At 30.5% G+C, this 19,075-nt stretch overlaps 2 protein-coding genes across 3 annotated transcripts; both read right to left on the bottom strand.

The window, feature by feature from the left end:
• Positions 1–1,504: 1,504 nt before the first annotated feature.
• On the bottom strand, positions 1,505–9,121 carry LOC127263613 (phosphatidylinositol N-acetylglucosaminyltransferase subunit GPI1-like). The gene is made up of 6 exons (XM_051292720.1): positions 8,826–9,121; positions 8,031–8,440; positions 7,800–7,893; positions 7,395–7,694; positions 1,704–1,839; positions 1,505–1,621 (listed from the first exon to the last, which is right to left on the bottom strand). Exons 1-6 carry the CDS (start codon positions 9,119–9,121, stop codon positions 1,505–1,507), a joined length of 1,353 nt encoding a protein of 450 aa, XP_051148677.1.
• Positions 9,122–9,175: 54 nt separating this feature from the next.
• LOC127263388 (nuclear intron maturase 3, mitochondrial) lies at positions 9,176–11,837 on the bottom strand. Of its 2 annotated transcripts, none has more exons than XM_051292380.1 (2): positions 11,645–11,837; positions 9,176–11,548 (listed from the first exon to the last, which is right to left on the bottom strand). In XM_051292380.1, the coding sequence occupies exon 2, from the start codon at positions 11,478–11,480 to the stop codon at positions 9,183–9,185; it is 2,298 nt and encodes a 765-aa protein (XP_051148337.1). In that variant the 5' UTR covers positions 11,481–11,548; positions 11,645–11,837; the 3' UTR covers positions 9,176–9,182. The 2 variants fall into 2 exon arrangements, with proteins under 2 accessions (XP_051148337.1, XP_051148338.1); XM_051292381.1 differs by having other exon boundaries at positions 9,176–11,576.
• Positions 11,838–19,075: the final 7,238 nt, after the last annotated feature.

Below are 19,075 nucleotides of genomic sequence, written 5' to 3' on the forward strand. Positions count from 1 at the left end.
TTTTGCTAATTTTAAATATATTTTCTAATATATATGTTTTATTATTGGTTGGGTAAAATATCTTCACAATCTATCTATATATATTTTTGGTTCCAACAATTTTATTATTGCATTCGAATTGATGTTTTATATCTAATATAATATTCGTTGTATACATAGATGGATAATGAAAGAGCTATGAGAAAATTAGCTCGGTTGAGACGAATAAAAAAAATTCGTCTCAAACAAAATAGACGACATCCAATTTTACATATGGATCGGTTACTACAGAATATTGATAGACAGTGTCAGGAATTATGTCAGTTATATGACATATCAACTATACTGTCGACTTGTTCACCTATCCCTCTAAGAAGAAGGAGGGGAAGAGGGGGAAACACCGGGCAGAAAATACAACATCACATTATACTGAAATTTCTAGAGATGGTATACAATACGAATAATTTATTTTATTTGAGTTTTATATATTGATAGTTAGAAATCGCATGCGTTTTCTATTCATATCATATGCGATATTTGGGTGATTTTGATTGGATTCTACCTAATTTATATGCGAATTGTTTATTTGTTGTGTGCATAGGGCAAATATTAAATTTGACATAATTGGCAGAAAAAGGAAATAAAATTAATTAAAGGCCCAAGAGCCCATCTACAAAATAATTAGGGCATACATTAAATAAAAGGAGGGATCACACGTTTCAAAATAGGAGGACGGCTAGGGTAGAAACGCACAGGAAAGAGCAGGAGACTGACAGATTCATAGACCGTGCAGGAGCAAATCGACAGAGAAGATTTCCCCCTCCCACTATGACTTTATCCTTCTCTTTTGTTCTTTGTTATTTAATTATGGAGTAGACATTTTTCTGGTTTGAAGGGTGATAATGCTTTGGTTCTTTTGTTTTGGAGATTCTTGATTTTCTTTATAAAAGTTCTTTTGATTATCAATATTTGTCTAATTCTGATAATAGCGTTTGTGATTGTTAGATTGATTGAATATTTTGGTACCGATATCTAAATTAGTCTGATAATCTAAAGTCAATTCAGGTAGGATATCCGTAATTGTATTCGCACTTGAATAGGTGATAACCGGGTTAAATAGTTCCTTCTCGGGGGTTAGACAATCAAATCTAATTGCTCATCCTAGGTAATAATTGTTTTGAATTGGGTTTTTCTAGATTACAATGCGGTTAGGCAATATTCTTATGGGCGCACCTAAGTTTATTTGCTTATTTGCTTAATTAGGGGTATAGATTTTATGGGACCTTTTCCTAATTCATATGGATGCTTATATATTATCTTGGCTGCTGATTATGTCTCAAAATGGGTGGAAGCAAAAGCCACCCGAACTAATGATTCTAAGGTGACTGCAGAATTCATTAAGTCATATATCTTCTTTCGATTTGGAGTGCCAAAGGCAATTGTGAGTGACAGAGGGACTCATTTTGCAACAAAACCATGGCTGCACTTTTTTCGAAAATATGGTGTGCTTCACAATGTGTCAACCTCATATCATCCTCAAATGAATGGACAAGCTGAAATCTCCAACCGCGAAGTCAAGTCTATCTTGGAGAAAACAGTTCAACCGAACAGAAAAGATTGGAGCTCGAGACTCGATGATGCTCTGTGAGCATATCGAACAGCATACAAGACACCAATAAGGATGTCACCATTTCGATTGGTGTATGGAAAGCCTTGCCATTTACCTGTGGAAATTCAACACAAGGCATTTTGGGCAGTGAAAAAGTGCAATGTGAATCTTCAAGAAGCCGGAGCCCATCGAAAAATGCAAATTTAAGAGCTGGAGGAGATTCGACAAGAGGCATACGAGAATGCGATACTCTACAAGGAAAAGACAAAAGCCTTTCATGATCATCACATCTCCAGAAAAAATTTTGAGATCGGACATAAAGTCTTATTATATCACTCTCGTCTTAAGCTTTTCCCTGGAAAGCTGCGCTCTAGGTGGATAGGGCCCTTTATCGTTACTAAACTTTTTCCTTATGGTGCAGTGGAGATTCAGAGCTTAAGGACGGAGAAAAATTTTGTGGTCAATGGACATCGTCTTAAGTCATATTACGAGGGATTCCCACTTGAATCTGTAGAGTTGATGTCTCTCGCTGATGTCGAAGTTGAGGACTGAGACGCGACGAAGTCTAGCTCAAAGATTATAAGGAAAAGCGCTTTTTGGGAGACAACCCAAAATCATTTAATTGTTTTCTTTAATTTTATTTATTTTTATTGTTTAATTGCTAATAACACTTTTGATAGTTTTATTTGGTTTAGTCACCGCCTCCAACCTCCGGCGCCGTCGACTTCTTCCTCTCCTGCTCAGTCATCGCCGATCACCACATCCGCTCCTCTAAATGGCTTGCATTGGTTAGTTGTTTTCGCAGGACTCAGGAAAACTTCAAGCCTCCCTAAAAATCACGATCAAATGAAGAGGTGTTAACAAAGCTCCCAACTACTACACCCCCTATGGACTCCAGGGAAGTTCCTCTCTTCTTTTATTGCTTTCTTTACATTGAGGACAATGCATACTTTAGGTGTGGGGAGATTGATGCAAATTTTTGGGCAAAATTTTCATTTTTGTGCTATTTTATGCCTGATTTGTTGTCTTTTCGCATGTTTTTTAGATTAGTCTGAAGTGAGTCAAAGGTGATTTGTGTGATAGGTTAGTTTGGCATGACTAATGACATTTGATTGGTGATATGTTGAGTCAAGTCGACGTTTGAACCCTGTGAGAATTTGAGTCTATGTTCCAAAAGTCACATTAGAAAATAAATTGCATATATTCAAGCTTTTGGAAATTTCTTTCATGTGTGATTTGTAGTGCCCAATTAGATGACATATAACTTGAGTGATTATGCATGTTGAACTTGCAACTATCGAGTCTTGCGTTTTGAAAATGATAAGGGCATTAGGTAACCCATTAAGTCTTTCTTTATTACCCAGCACAATATATTCCCCTAGTTAGCCCATTTGAGCCTTCTTAGTCTATTTTTTTTTATAATAAACTGTTTTTTAGCCTCATACCCTTCTTTTGATTGAGCCTTCTCCGATTTGAACCCTATGTTAGAAAGAATTACTTTAAGTCTATGTTGTGATGCACTTTATTTCCTCGGCACTAGTTAGAAACGAACTTTGAATACGAATAAGTCATAGTATGAAGGAATAACTGTGGGTAGTGTAGCTATATATATATATATATATATAAAGGCAAAAGCCAAAAAAAAAAAGAGAAAAAAAAAAGAAAAAAAAAAGAATACATATATAATAAATACTAAATAAATACTAAAATAATCATCTTGAAGTATTTCTATTTAATTATATTATTGAAGTTTAGGCAGTGAATAGAATAATGATTTCATTGTTTATGCCGATTTGTTCTTCATGTGCTAGCATCGTGTTCTTATTGTATTCTTTTCTGACATATTTTAGCCCTTGTATATCTTTTTTCCTACCCTGACCATAAGCCCCGTTACAACCCTTATTGAAAGTCCCTTTGATTCTCTATGCTAGATTCGAATATTTAAGTAAGGGAGATTTGATTTTTACTCAAGTCTATAGGATAATCTTTTGTTGCACTACCTGAGTGTTGAGCCAATTATACATTTAATTCCTTCAGAAAGCATGTGAGAAAACACTTTATCTTGTGAGGTTGACTTGGTTTGATGTGTTAAAATTCGGATTGAATTGGTTGTGTTGGACCCTCTTCTCATATCGAGTTGCCTGCGATTTCTTTGGCTTATTTCGAATTTATGCTTGAGGGCAAGCATGATCTAGGTGTGGGAAGAATTGCTAGTTAGAAATCGCATGCGTTTTATATTCATATCATATGCGATATTTGGGTGATTTTGATTGAATTCTACCTAATTTATATGGGAATTTTTTATTTGCTGTGTGCAAGATGACAAATATTAAATTTGGCATAATTGACAGAAAAAAGAAATAAAATTAATTAAAGGCCCAAAAGCCCATCTACAAAATAATTAGGGCAAACATTAAATAAAAAGGGGGATCACACGTTTCAAAAGATAAGGACGGCTAGGGCAGAAACACACAGGAAGAAGCAGGAGACTGACAGATTCATAGACCGCGCAGGAGCAAATCGACAGAGAAGATTTCCCCCTCCCATTATCCTTCTCTTTTGTTCTTTGTTATTTAATTATGGAGTAGACACTTTTTTGGTTTGAGGGGTGATAATGCTTTGGTTCTTTTGTTTTGGAGATTCTTGATTTTCTTTATAAAAGTTCTTTTTTATTATCAATATTACTTTAATTCTGATAATAGCGTTTGTGATTGTTAGTTTGATTGAATATTTTGGTACCGATATCTAAATTAGTCTGATAATCTAAAGTCAATTCATGTAGGATATCCGTAATTGTATTCGCACTTGAATAGGTGATAACTGGGTTGAATAGTTCCTTATTGGGGGTTAGACAATCAAATCTAATTGCTCCTCCTAGGTAGTAATTGTTTTTGAATTGGATTTTTCTAGATTACAATGCGGTTAGGCAATATTCTTATGGGCGCACCTAGGTTTATTTGCTTAATTAGGGGTAGTTAACGATCGTAGCTTAATTACCTACACTGTAAGGAAAAATTGATTGTCAGAGCTTGTTGATAACTATAACCAATTTATTGATACTTTAATAAGAATTAATTTTATTGAATTAATGATAAAACACAAGTGCAATAACTGCATCATCCCTTGAGCCAGACATCCCCTTGATAGTCAGTTCCCCTTAATTTAATTGTTTTGTTATTTTATTTTCATTAGATAATAAAATAAAATTTCTCCTTTATTTACTGCATTAAAACACGAAAGAGTGAATCACACAATCCCTATGGAGACGATCCCTTCCCTATATTACAACTATATAGATACTTCAAATTTCGAATTATTATACATATTTTATAATTTATTACATTTTGTACTATTTTAAAATTATATTTACTTAAATTCTTCATTTTGTTTAACAATCAATATACATATTAAATTTTAAAAATTTCACCAATTTATTTTATTATTTTCTTTTTTTTCATACAACTCGTAAATTTACATTTTAAATTAATCTCAGTGCATTTTCAAAATGTTTTAAACAAAATAAATTAATACTTATTTTAGAGTTTAATTTCTAAAAAATATTCAGAATTTTTATAACCTTTATTAAATTAATCTATTAAATTATTAATATATTAAAGGCATCCTGTTTTTTTTTTTTTTTCTTTTTATTAAAAAAATATACATTTTAACTTTAAACTTTATATATTTGTTCAATGTATTTATTTCTCGTACTTTTTTTATTTTATTCAAATGTTTAGGTAACATTTCAATAGTGGTGGTGAATGATCAAATAATAATTAGATCATCACAGCAACATAGCTATTATTCAAGGTTCGTAATTTATTTTTATGATTTCAATTTGTAATAGTTATTCCAAAAATAAATATATATTTAAAAATAATACTACATCCGTCTACCGTCAATTTATTCATTTACTTTTTGTACGCTAATCTTTAAATATTAATTATTATATTAAAACATGGTACAAATCAAAGGAAAAACGACAAAAATATTTCTATTGGTGACTTATAATACTAATTAATGATATTTGTATAAAAAATTATACAAATATAAGAATATTTTTAATGTTAAAAATAATGACGCCAAATACAAATTGATAGATTAGCGGTGGACGAAGATAGTATAATTTTTTACGGTGTAAATATTTTTAAAAATAATATATTAATATTAATAAGAAATTAATAATGACTATAATACTAGTAATTTAATGAAATAAATTTATACATCATTTCAATTCTTAATTTCTGTTTCCATAGTTTTTGCAAATTTAAAAATTAATTATAATAATGGCATTTCCTAACTTATTGAAACAATCAATAATAAATTAATAATTATTACACTTATTAATTGAATCCGTAATTAATCGTAATTGTATTCAGAATAAATAATTTCATTTATTTTTAGAATTTTAAAAAATTTAAATTAATTTTATGTTTTTGAATATTCACTGAAATATATAATTTATGGTAATTTCAATTTTGTTATTAATAAGACATATTTAAAAATTTTAAATTAATTTTATATTTTTGAAGATTCACTGAAATATATAATTTATGGAATTGCAATTTTGTTATTAATAAGATATATCTAAAAATTTTAAATTAATTTAATATTTTTAAATATTGTTTAAAAATTAAATTAATGCTCGGTATATTTGAGATTAATTAAATTAATAGTAGAACCAGAAAAAAAAAAAAAAAAAAAAAAAAGAAATTAACACGTTTTAGCATCGGACAAGATGAAATAATGAATTTATTAATTCTATCTTTTAAATGTAAATATGTAGATTATTTGAATCCAACTGCTGATAATGTATTTATAGCAAATCAAGCTATAGGTTAGCAATTCTAATTTAATTCTTACATTTTCATTCTATTTGTTACTAACAATTTTCTATTCATATTTTGTAAAAATTTTATTAACATAGCAACATAAAAATTTTGCACTGAAATGCGGTATTATTTTCTTTTTTCCCTAACGGATGACCTGAGCAACAAAATTTTATAGTTGTGAATGATGGAGTTAATTTTGATCAACGATCTGCAGATATGTAATTCCGCATTAATTATAACATAATTTAAATTTCCTTATTTCATACAAAAAAATTCAATCACATAATAAAAAAATTATAGTTTATTCAACATTCCAAAAAAACATTTTCGTAATAACAAATACCATTAATTTTATTATACTTTGATTCTCCTTTGCTTAATTGATTAAAAATTAATAATATGATCTATTTAATATGCAACATTAATATTTTGCACCGAAATGCTGTATTACTTTTCTTTTCCCAAACGAAGGACCTGAGCAAGACAATCCTGTAGTAGAAAAAATGAAGTTATTCTTGATTAACAATCTATGGGTATATAATTTTCACATTAATGTTAACTTATAATTTAAAAGTGTGTTTGCTTGGGATTTAAATAGTAAAAAATTTGAATTTGAATAGTTGTACGATATGATATAAATAGTAGTTGGATGTGATATTTTCAATGTAAAATTGATTTTTAATATAATATAAAAAATAAAAAATAAATGTTTTGATTTAATATTTTTTGAAGAAAAAAAAAGATAAATAATGTAAATCCAATCCAATCTCCCAAACAAACACACCCTTAAATTTCCTTATTTCTTACAAAAATTCAATCTCATAATAAAAGTTTATCTTTTACTCAACATTCCAAAGATATATTTTTGTATTAACAAATATCATTAATGTTATTATGCTTTTCGATTCAACTTTGCTTAAGTCATAAAAAATTTCAATCAGTCAACTAATAATATAACTTATTTAAAATGCAACAATAATACTTTGCACTGAAATGTCGTATTATTTTTTTCCCATACCAAAGGACCTGAGCAACACAATTCTGTAACCGTAAATAATGAAGAAGTTTTTTTTATCAACGATCTACGGGTATGTAATGAAGAAGTTTTTTTTATCAACGATCTACGGGTATGTACTTTTCGCATTATTTGTAACTTATAGTTTAAGTTTTCCAGTAGTACTGAATCATAAGAAAGTTTCCAATATTCTTTCCATGGCATTGCCATCCATTGCAACTTCTGAGGGAAACTAGGCAGAGGACTTAAGGCAGCAGCTCTGTGGACAGGACAGGACAGACAAACAAACACCATTGAGGAGGGATCATCCAATTAACAACAAAAACTAAAAATAAATCAGTTGGATTGTAAGAAAGGAGACTACCTTCTTCCGGTGAGAAGCCCGTAAGCGCACGACCCAATAGACGACCTCGAGAAGGCCGAGAGTAAGTAGCTGTAGTGTGGCCACACTACCTCTCCTGAACCAAATAAAAGGGCACCATAAAATCATTTCTTTTGCCGCTCAAATAAAAGATATCCATGGATTCTCCTAACTCATCCTTCCGACTCAGTAGAATTCATGAAATTAATAAATCTATCAAGTTGGAATTCGCACCTAAGTTCAAGTAATTGCTGTGTAGAAATGAAACCAAAATTGTGGGTTCACCATTGTTGAATGCAGAAGCCTTTTTCTCCTCAAGGATCCCGTTACGGCCACTACGAGATCCTGTCTCAGAAATACAGGAGATGACTTCAAACCATATCCCGGATGGAAATCGCTTCCTTCTCCCCAACCAAAGGAGGATTTTCGCATATGGAGTGGAATGAATGATAGATATGGTGGCCTCAATAAGTATGCAGAAAAATCTCACAGATGTGTGCAACATGGTGAAAAAAATATAGAAAACTGATATTGTAGGTAGCAGAAGTAAAATTGGGGTAAACATGAGAGACCCAACAACATGTTGCTCGACAGTATAATCGTAGCTGTCCATTCTGTGGCGTAGAGGATTCCACTTCTTACCCCTGTAATCGATAAAAGTAATTTATCATCATATATGCAAAAGACCGTACTACAACACCTTATCTTTGTTCAAATGAAGAGAGTATATGGGCAGACCAGCAGTGATCTTTCAGAATCATATAGACACACCATTTTAATACCCCCGAAAAAAGAAAAACTCTGATTTATGGACAAAACAATGGATAGGTAGAGATAAAGATAGGCTTTCATAATACAACACCCACAAGCTTCGAACTAAATATGAAATTTGTGAGACTTTCTTGTGAACTGCAAGACCTGGCCTTTACGCTAACAATTAACTCCTATAAAAAAAAATGAGCTTAAGCCACCACAAAAATTTATTCAAGGAAATTGCCATGTAATGAGGAGACTAGAAATATCTGTTACCTGAAAAGTCTCCATAGAGAGGCTATTGCTTGTATCTGGGTTGAATACACAAGTGAAAGAAATAAATGGATTGTCCAGACATGCATTGTCACAAGTGAAATCATGTCGATGATTATAGCTGCTGCTGAAGTAAGCCCAAAAGCTATCCCACATATGGCAAGGACTTTGGTGAAGTGAACAACGAGAGAACCAACAAAAATCCAAAGTGTAGACCATATCTGAATTGCATTCAGAGAAATCACACCAAGAACTCCTGCTAACTCAGTGTTCAACTTAAAACCAGCAGGATTTCCCATCAGCCATACACATCCAGTACGTAGCAAGTTGTTAATAAAAACTCACAGTTGAAGAAAACAATCAATCGATGTTGTCCAAGGAAGCGCAGTCGATATCCTGCAGAGACAATCTTCCTAAATATAGTTCACTAATGTGGTCGGGGCACAGGGGCGCGCACTTCCGGTGCAGACTGTCATGAATCGCGCCCATCAAAGGAACCCAACGCTGCTCATCTAACGGATCGACATTAAGATACCTCTGTAGTAACTCAATCCTGTAAAAGACAGTATCAGTTCTGTCACAGAAATGAGCAACACAGCGCTGACAAGGTTCGTCCGAAGCTAATCTGATCAACACCATTGATAAAGCTCCGTCAACGGGCTTAGGATCCGAAAGCCATTTATCTCCCATCATCTTGACCTCCTTTTCCGAAGGAAATAGAATCACCTCTGATCCATCATCGCTGGAAAGTTTAAGATCCTTAGTGAAATGCCTCATGGTTTCTCGCTTGGTGGCTTCGTGTTTTTCTGCTAATGTTAATATACATGAGAATCGGAGATGGTAGCTAACGATGATTTTAACCTTCCGGAAGTTGTTGCAGCAGCAAAAGAAATCGAGAAACCTCCTCCCGACCCCGGCATACCACTTTATAATATCTTCGTCGTCGAGAACTGTAAGAAAACTGAGGGGCCTCGGACGACCCATGTGGTTTGTAAATCCAACCAACCGAATCGCCCTTCGGATAAGATCGAGAGGAGCATCGACCTTAAAACACCGTCTCGCCAGATCTTGAATTGTTTTTTGTGCATATTTTTGCTCCTCTTCTTCTTCGCGTATCCTTGCTTCTCTCTCCAACTCCTTTTTGGCTTTCGTCGGCTTCAAATACTTGTCAACTTGACGTTGGAAGTTGTCGTACGCGTCGACAAGCTCTCGCGGGAGCTGATCTCGGATCCTCGGTAGAGAAAGAAAATCCCCCGACGACAACTTCCGGTGCCACTCCCATCTATCATCCTCCACTGATGTCAAATACTCGGTCACCACTTCGTCGGCCCATGTCCTAAAGATTTGTCGCACTTCATTTTCTATAGAAAAGTTGAACTTGAAGCCGTTACTTTGCTTTTGCTTCTTGAAGACATGCTTCAATAGCTTCATCCCGAGCTTCTTCCTGTTTCTCTCCCGAGCATTCTTCAACTCCATTAGTCTCACTTCCTTCTGCCTAAGATACTTCTTCCTCGCCCTTTTTGCCTTCTCTGTCATCGGAGGCCGGATGACAGATGGCGCAACAGCCCTGAGCTCCATCCCCATGAACAAAATCTTCTCCGAGACAGCGCTATGGATGACCGTTCTCTGCCTGTCGACTTTCAAATGCAAAATCTGCTCAAGAAACTTCACTATTCTGTTCTTCAAATCCATCGTAAAAGTCTTTGTTCCGGATGTCATGATCAATATCTCATCCAAATACCGGACAGCATATATCTTCAATGGCTTGTAAAAGACACTGCCTGAATTAGAATCCTCAAGAACAAGCTCATTTTCATGGAACTTTGGATTAGATTTATTCATTTCTAGACGAAACTCTTGAATCTCCTTGTCGAAACTATGGAAGTAGATGTTGATCAGAATGGAAGTTAGGGTGCATTCTTGTGGTAGCCCTCGACCGAAAACTGGACAGCTAAGATCAAAGGAGATAACTCTACAAACATAAAATGTTCTTATCAAATCTAGCAATGCATCATCTTCAATTTTCTCCCCTAGAATGGAACAGAGCTTCTCTACTTGCTTAGAACCGAAAAATTCATTATTATCAAAGGCAACACTGAACAACCATGTAGGATTCTCTATGGAATTTTTCAAGTACCGCACGGCGGTGTGGCGGCCAAGGTTTGGGCGGCCGCCGTAGGCAAAAGTGACGAATCTATCATCATAAATGGCTTCGAGTACAAGTCTAAAAGCTTCAAGTACAACTTTGAGCTTCAGATTGGGGACTACGAGTGGCGTACCTGTTGGCGAGTGTGGATGGAGATGAACGCAGCACGATTCGACGTCCAGCGAATTCGTGGCGAGCTGAGAGGAGAGCTCCTCGATGGAGAAGAAGTTTGCCGAGACGGAGCCGGAGGTGAGCGTCGGCGAGTCCGGGAAATGCCTCCGCAGATTGTTACAAGCGGTGAGTAGGACCGAGGGCGAAGCGACGACGTTTTGGAGGATGCCGTGGAATTTGGCATTTTGGTATTGAGAGAGAACTAAGGATTGAAGGCTCGGTTTCTCAAGCGGCTGCGCCTCCAATAAAGCGTGCTGCTCCCGGCGGCGGAGTAAGAAACGGGAGGATAAGGCGGCGGCAATTGCTGGATTAGGTCGTCTTACCGCCACACTCAAGAGCATTTGGAAAAAAAAATCCCACCAAATAATGGGCCGCCGGAGACAATGAAGGAGATAACGACGTTGAAGAACTGTCAATATAATGGGCCTTTGTTATTCCTAATCCAAAATCGACTGATCAATATTCTCTCAACCCAAATCAATATCGAACAAAGAAGGAAACTTACATTTATTACAGAAGCAACCATTCGGACTCAGGTTACCCCGTTATCAAACAAATCGGTGAAGAAGAAGAAGAATTGGTGAAGAAGAAGAAGAAAGAGGAAGAAGAAGAAGAATCGGAGAAGTAGGAGAAGAAAGGAAAGAATCGGTGAAGAAAAGAAGAAAGAGAAGAACCTGGTGGGGTGGCTGCCTTGGCTAGTGCTGCTGCGGCTGCTGTGGCGTGGAGGCATAAAATAATTTATTAGGTCTTAGCCATTAGGATTTTGGGCAAATTTGTATATTTTAAAATTATAATAATATGTTTAACTTAAATTTTTTATATATTATCAATTTTTTTATTAAATAAAAAATTATTAATAATATTTAAAAATACTAATACTAATGCTATAATACTATTATTTTTTATTTTTTATTTTTAATTATATTATTAATATATTAATATTTTTATAATTTATTTGTATTTTTATAATTTATAATTTAATTTAATTGTTTATTAAATTTATTGTTTAAATTATTTTTACATTATAATAATCTAATTAATTATTATTTATATAATAAATATATAATAAATAAATTTAAATAAAATTCAAATTTAAAAAAACTAGAAAATAAAAAAAATATTAAAAATAAATATATATAAACCGACGGCTTATAACCGTAATTGAAACCATCAAATCATAACCAAAATCGTCATACGGAATGTTCGATTTTAATTCAGTATTTTAACAAACTTTAATAGGCTATTTGTAATCGTAATCGGCAGTTTGAACCATTTGGACAAATTTAGATCCGGACGGATAGCGGGTCGCCGATCCGAACTTCTATCGGGGCGAGTCGATTGTGTTTGATTGGATCTCTTCGTACCATTGCCCAAAACTCCACACTTTGGCCCACCGGGAAAATAATTTGAACGTCTGCTTCAAAGTAAACGTCGGCTGAGATCTCCGGCAACTCGTCGGGAGATATCTCCGCCGGAAGCACGCTAGTCGGAGTCGATGCACCGTTAACCTTTTTGAAACCGCCGTCATCTGCAAGCTGAAGGACTCCGGCGGATCAATAATAGAGCTCGATTTCTTCGGCCGGAAAAGCTTCCCGCGGATCATTCTGGCAAATTCCATAGCGATAAGTGTGTGTATCGATTCAATCTCAGTTGCGGAATTGTGCAGATTACAAATTGTTGAAGAAGAAAGGCGGAATCGAGGCTTTTAGACCATCTCCAACCAGGATTTTTTCTATTTTTGCAGGATGGGGAGAAAAAATCTATTCCAACTCACTCTGCAATTTTGCAAAATTTACACACTGCAATTTTGCGAAATTTCCTCTAATTATGTTTAATCCAATAATATTGCTTTTTTTAATCTATATTTGTATTTTTAATAATATTAATATTTTTATGCTTTAATTTAAATATACATTAAAATATTAATAAATATATTTTATCAGTATAATATTTAAAATATTAATTAAAAATATTATTATAATTTAAATGTATAAAAATAATAAAATATTAGATTTTATTTGTAATTTTAAAAATTAAATAAAATAAAATATAAATATTTTTTAATCGTGCAAAAATAGAGGGTATAATTGAAGAAAAGACCTTACAAAAAATAGAGAGTATGGTTGGAGAAAAGACCTACAAAAAAATAGAGGGTATTGGAGATGGGTTACTGTAGTAGACCTACAAAAATGGAGAAATATATTGTAGACCCTGCAAAAATAGAGTTATGGATTGGAGATGGTCTTATGGGCAGAGAAATGGGAAGCCATTTAGTGAGCTTGAATTTAAATTCCATTTTTTCTTTTTTCCTTTTTCACAAATTTGGGTGTGTTTATTTGGAGTTTGGATTTTGAATTGGGATTTGAATAGTAAAAATTTTGAATTTGAATATTTTCATGATGTGATATAAATAAATATTGATGTGATGTTTTGAATATAAAATTGATTTTTAGTATAATATAAAAAGTAAAAAATAAGTGTTTGATTTGATATTTTTGGAAAAAAAAAATTGGATGAATAGTATAAATCCAATCCAATCCTCCGAACAAACACACCCTAATGGTTGTGTCAAAATTTTGATAAGGTCCATGGATCTCAACTCCAGGACTGTACGACGTGTGCAAGCCGTGTACTCGTAGTGGATGGACATTGAACTCCCGGAACTCATATGGAGTGGATCTCCTCCTTCACAACCTCTATCGATCCTATCTTGAAATTTCTAGACTTTATTTTTGTCCAATTTAATACTAACGAAAAAATTATTTCACTATAGCCATAAATAATAAGGGTCTGTTTGGTTCGATGGATTAGTAGGTAAGGGGGTGAGAGGAAAGGAGGGGATAATTTTAAAATTTTTCATGTTTGATTCAAATTTTTTTTTTTTTTTTTTTGAAGAAAAAGGGAGGGAAGAGGAGATAATCTCTTTAAAATATTTTTCCCCTCTAATGAATTTTATTAATTTTTTTTATATAATTATCTATTATATTTTTTTAAATATTTTATTAAAAATTTAAATTTTCAAATTTTTAATATTTATTTATTTTATTTTTAATTATATCAAATAAATATTAATATTGCACATAGATTTAAATTATATTATATATTTTGAAATATTTTTAATTAAATATTTTAATCAAATTTAATTATAATAGTTTTTAACAAATCATATGCATTAGTATATAATTATATATAATAATAATAATAATAAATATTTTAATAATAATTTTAAAATAATTTAGTTTTGAATGAATAGTATTTTCTTTAAAATAAATAATTTATTATCTTTAAAAAATAATTTAATATAAAAACAATATCCACTCAATTGTACCAACTTAAATTCCACTACAATCTTGCATTATAGACATAGCAAAATACTTAAAAAAATTTATTTTATCATATTGGATAAATATATTTTGTATGATATTTTATTAATAAATTAATCGAATTTTATTAAATATTTTTATTTTTTTTATTTATACAATACAAGTACAAAATAGTAAATTTTTTCTACATGGTCTCCTTTTACTTACATAACCAAACATAAAAATACTATTTTCGCCTCCCTCCCTTTTCATATGAACAAGCCCGGCCTGTACCAGGGCGAAAGGGCCCTCGCCCAGAGCCCAAAATGAGAATGATCCAACACTTATAGATATATATTGGATATTTTAAAAAATAAAAGATAAATAATAAATTTAAAGAGTCTCTTTGTAATTTATTTTTTTAAAAAGTAGTGTAGCGTGCAATTGTAAGTGGTTACACTTTCTATGTAATCTCTCGTAAGAACTTTAAAACGAAATTGCAAAGTTGTTCTGCATTGAAGGTGAATTTTTTTTTTCAAGATCGTTTTTAATCTCTTTCATTTTATAAATTTCTTTTATCTTAATTTTATTATTTTCTTTCTTTCTTTTTCTGTTTTTCATCTTCATTCGTTCATCTTCACTTGTGATCTTTTTGTTTCTGCAACCTGCAATTTTGGATAAGACTATTTTTTTTTTATCTATTTACTTATATTCTGATAAGTTATTCATCAATTTTATTTTTTACATCAAAACTAAAATTACAATTTAAAATTTCATAATAGTAAAAGTTTTGTTAAGTGAAGTTTTTTTCGATTTTGTTATACATAGTACAGAATAACAGAATCAATATTAGATTTTTATTATTTTAAAATTCTTAATAGTGTATATTTTTGTTAATGTTTATTATTTGATTTTTTAATATTTATTATATAGTATTTTTTCGGTTGTAGGTATAAGATAAAAAAAATAAATAAATTCTAAATCTCTCAAATTATTTTTTTTTTTCCGTAGAATCAAAGTAACCGCTAAGAAGGTTCAATTTTTTTATTTTTTTATTTTTTTAGAGATTAAACTCTTTTATTGTTTTATTATATTTTTAATTTTATTGTGTTATATACTTATATATATATATATATTAATATACATATATTATTGTTTCATTTACATGACTAATTTTTAGAACTATATACTCCTTCCGTCCCGCAACAAGGGTGACGTTTTCTTTTTGCACGTAGATTTTTAAATATTAGTATTATATTAGATTGTAGTAAAAAAGACAAAAATACGTCTATTAGTATGGTGTAATATAAAAGTAATGGCATTTCTGTAATATATTGTAAGTTGAAAGGGTATTTATTATGTGAAGTAGGTGGTACAATTACTAAATTAGGAAATGGTAACCTTGTTTTGTGACGGACGAAAATGGAAAATGGTAACCTTTCAATTGGACGAAATGAGTATTTTAGTTTAAATTTTGAGATTTTATATATTTTTACTAATTATGTATATTATTTATTATTTTTCAATGCAGGCAGCAAGGTACACGAAAAAAAATTAGATAAATTTTTCAGTAAGAATTTAGATCATTCTACAAGTTTTGACGAATTAAATGATAATTGTATTAAACATTCTAAATCTATTGAAAATTTAAATAGCGAAAATATTTTTGATGATGATGATGATAATAATAATAATAATAATAATAATAATAATAATAATAATAAGGAAATAGGATTAGAAATTCATGATAGTGATATTTTTTATTTAGATATTTATGATCCTAAAAATTGGGATAATCGTGATAGTATACAAAAAATATTTTAATTGAAAATGAGCCTAAAAAAGAATTATGTCTTACTTTTCCATTAGATAAGACTTCCAGATATTTTTCATATGTCCATTACTCTAGAAAATTAAATAATGGAGAAATTAGTGATAGAAAATGGTTAGTTTATTCTAAACATGTAGATAAAATATATTGTTTTTTGTAAAATGTTTAAGAAAAATAATAGTAAATATTTGTTGGCAAATGATGAATTTAAAAATTGGAAACATTTAGTCGATCAAAAGACTTAAACAACATGAAATAATATTGAACATATAACATATAAGCATACTTGGAATGAATTAAAAAAGAAAATGAACATTCGAGACTAGTTTTAATTAAAATATTTTCTGTTGTAAAATGTCTTTCTAAACATAATTTAGCTTTTCGAGGTTCGAATGAAAAACTTTATCACGATAGTAATGGTAATTTCTTAGGAATAATTGAAATGATTTCCGAATTTGATATAATTATGCAAGATCATATTAGACGTATTCAAAATAATGAAATTCATTATCATTATCTTGGTCACAAAATTCAAAATGAATTAATTTCTTTATTGGCTCATAGTGTTAGAAGTTCAATTATAAAAATTATTAAAGAGTCAAAATATTTTTCAATAATTTTATATTGTACTCCGGATATTAGTCACCAAAAACAAATGACTTTAATTGTGTGTTGTATAGATATGTCAAGTAGTAAAAATTAAAAAGAATATTGTACTGTTTTATCAACGACTTATTCTCATAATAATATTTCTGATATTGACCTAGAAGAAATGATTGCCGAATTAAAAGTTCTACATATGATTTTACCTGATGACTTAATGTCACCGATTGAAATTTTTGAATTTATTAAAGCGGCTGATTGTTACCTTAATGTTTATATAGCCTATCGTATTTTATTAACGGTATCCGTTACAGTAGCATCAACGGAAGGAAGTTTTTCAAAATTAAATTTATTAATAACTTATTTAAGATCGTGTATATCTTAAGAACGATTAAATGGTTTGGCTTTGTTGTGTATTGAAAAAGAAATGTTAGAAAAAATTAATATTGATACTATTATAATTTGCATCTAAAAATGCTAGAAGAAATTATTTTATTTAATTATTTATATTTTTATTATTAAAAAAATTATTGTGATATATTTTGCTATTGGGACCCATAATTTGAATTTCGCGGCCTATGAAACATCATGAGCGGGACTGTATATGAACCAATCACATTATTACAATTTTAATAGTGTATCTTCTCCTTTCACCTCCCCTCCCTTTCATTGAAATCTCTCTCCTCCCCTCATTTGAACCAAACAGATCCTAAAGGGTAAGTTATATATACGTCATCTTGTATTTTTTAGTAAAAATGCATAAAATATCATGTATTTTATTTATTACGTAAAACTCCCTTGTGTTAATATAAAATTTGTATGAAACACTCCAAATAAAACCTAAATTACGCAAGTTTTATACAACAAAAAACGTAAAATATTTTAAATAATTTTTTAAATAAAATAAATAAATAAATAAATAATTGATTAATCTTTCGTTTTATAATTTTTAGGAGATATTGTTATCTGATTTGTATAAAAACTATAAAAATAAAATATCTAATCAATTATTTATTTATTTATTTTATTCAAAAAAATATTTAAAATATTTTACACTTTTTACTTTAAAACACTGGCTATAAAGCTTTTCAAAAATTATTTTTTTTATTTTTTATTTTTTATTTTTTTTAATCCAACATTAACTTATCAAACACTTCAAATAACTTTTGATTAGCCAAATAACTAAAAGATGTTCAAAATGTTATTTTTCAAATGGCAAAATTGCATAAGATACACTTGTAATTTCAAAAGTTTGAACCAAATCTCCTGTAATTTTTAAATTACATCAAATTTCCTTTTGGTTTAGTAAACCCTGCATCAAATCTCCTATTGTTAGTATTGAACAGAAATTGAGTTCAACACATAACTATAAATAGTGCATTACAATTACAAGTTGAAAAAAAAAATTATATATAAATAAACCTATTATAGGGCGGTTTGATCGTGCTTTAATGCAATGTTACATCTTTCAACACGTCTTAATTATGGATGACGGTATAAAAAATAAATAGTTATATTAATATCAAGTAAAATAATATAATTATAAAGTAATAAAATTAATACACATCTGTCTCAATTAAAAATAAAATTCTTTTTACGTATTACGTCTTTTAACACATATCTTAATTATGGACGAGTGTATAAGAAATAAATAATTATATTAATTTCAAGTAAAATAATATAATTACAAAGTAATAAAATTAATGCACATTTGTCTCAATTAAAAATACAGTTCTTTTTATCTTGATTTGTTTTGTTTTGTTTTTTTTCTTGGAGTTTTTCTCCAATCCACTTTTGGTTTTTTATCGGAATGTATTTATTTATTTCATTTTTATTTGCCTTCACGTGTACATTTCCTTCTTTCTCGGCAACCTTTTTTAATACTTAGGTCTAAGTATCTTTCATAGATGATACTTTGTCCACAATATTTATTATGTGTAAATGTTCATTCCTCTTTTTAGCAACCTTGACAAACGAATCCTTCATTAAATCATACGTTTCTTTTGTTTCTAAAGCCCTAATGACCAGTTTGTTGAAAAACAAACTCAAATTCTTATACCTTGTGCTCACCACTTTATTGGATCATTGACATCATCTTCGGAGAGAACTACTATTTTCACGTTAGCAAATTTTTGTCCATCTTTTCATCACATATTGCTTTGGAATCTTCAAAAAAAATTAGTTGTGAGGACGTTTCAAC

Source organism: Andrographis paniculata, unplaced genomic scaffold (assembly GCF_009805555.1).
Source record: "Andrographis paniculata isolate CXL003 unplaced genomic scaffold, ASM980555v1 Contig69END, whole genome shotgun sequence".
Lineage (NCBI taxonomy): Eukaryota > Viridiplantae > Streptophyta > Magnoliopsida > Lamiales > Acanthaceae > Andrographis > Andrographis paniculata.

Excerpts from the sequence above, each read along its gene's own strand:
- LOC127263613 (XM_051292720.1), bottom strand. The coding sequence starts at position 9,121 with ATGGGAAATCCTGCTGGTTTTAAGTTGAACACTGAGTTAGCAGGAGTT. Across the intron at positions 8,441-8,825 it reads TCTCTATGGAGACTTTTCAG|GGGTAAGAAGTGGAATCCTC; the intron begins GTAACAGATATT and ends TATCGATTACAG. Across the intron at positions 7,695-7,799 it reads GGGCTTCTCACCGGAAGAAG|AGCTGCTGCCTTAAGTCCTC; the intron begins GTAGTCTCCTTT and ends TCCTGTCCACAG.
- LOC127263388 (XM_051292380.1), bottom strand. The coding sequence starts at position 11,480 with ATGCTCTTGAGTGTGGCGGTAAGACGACCTAATCCAGCAATTGCCGCC.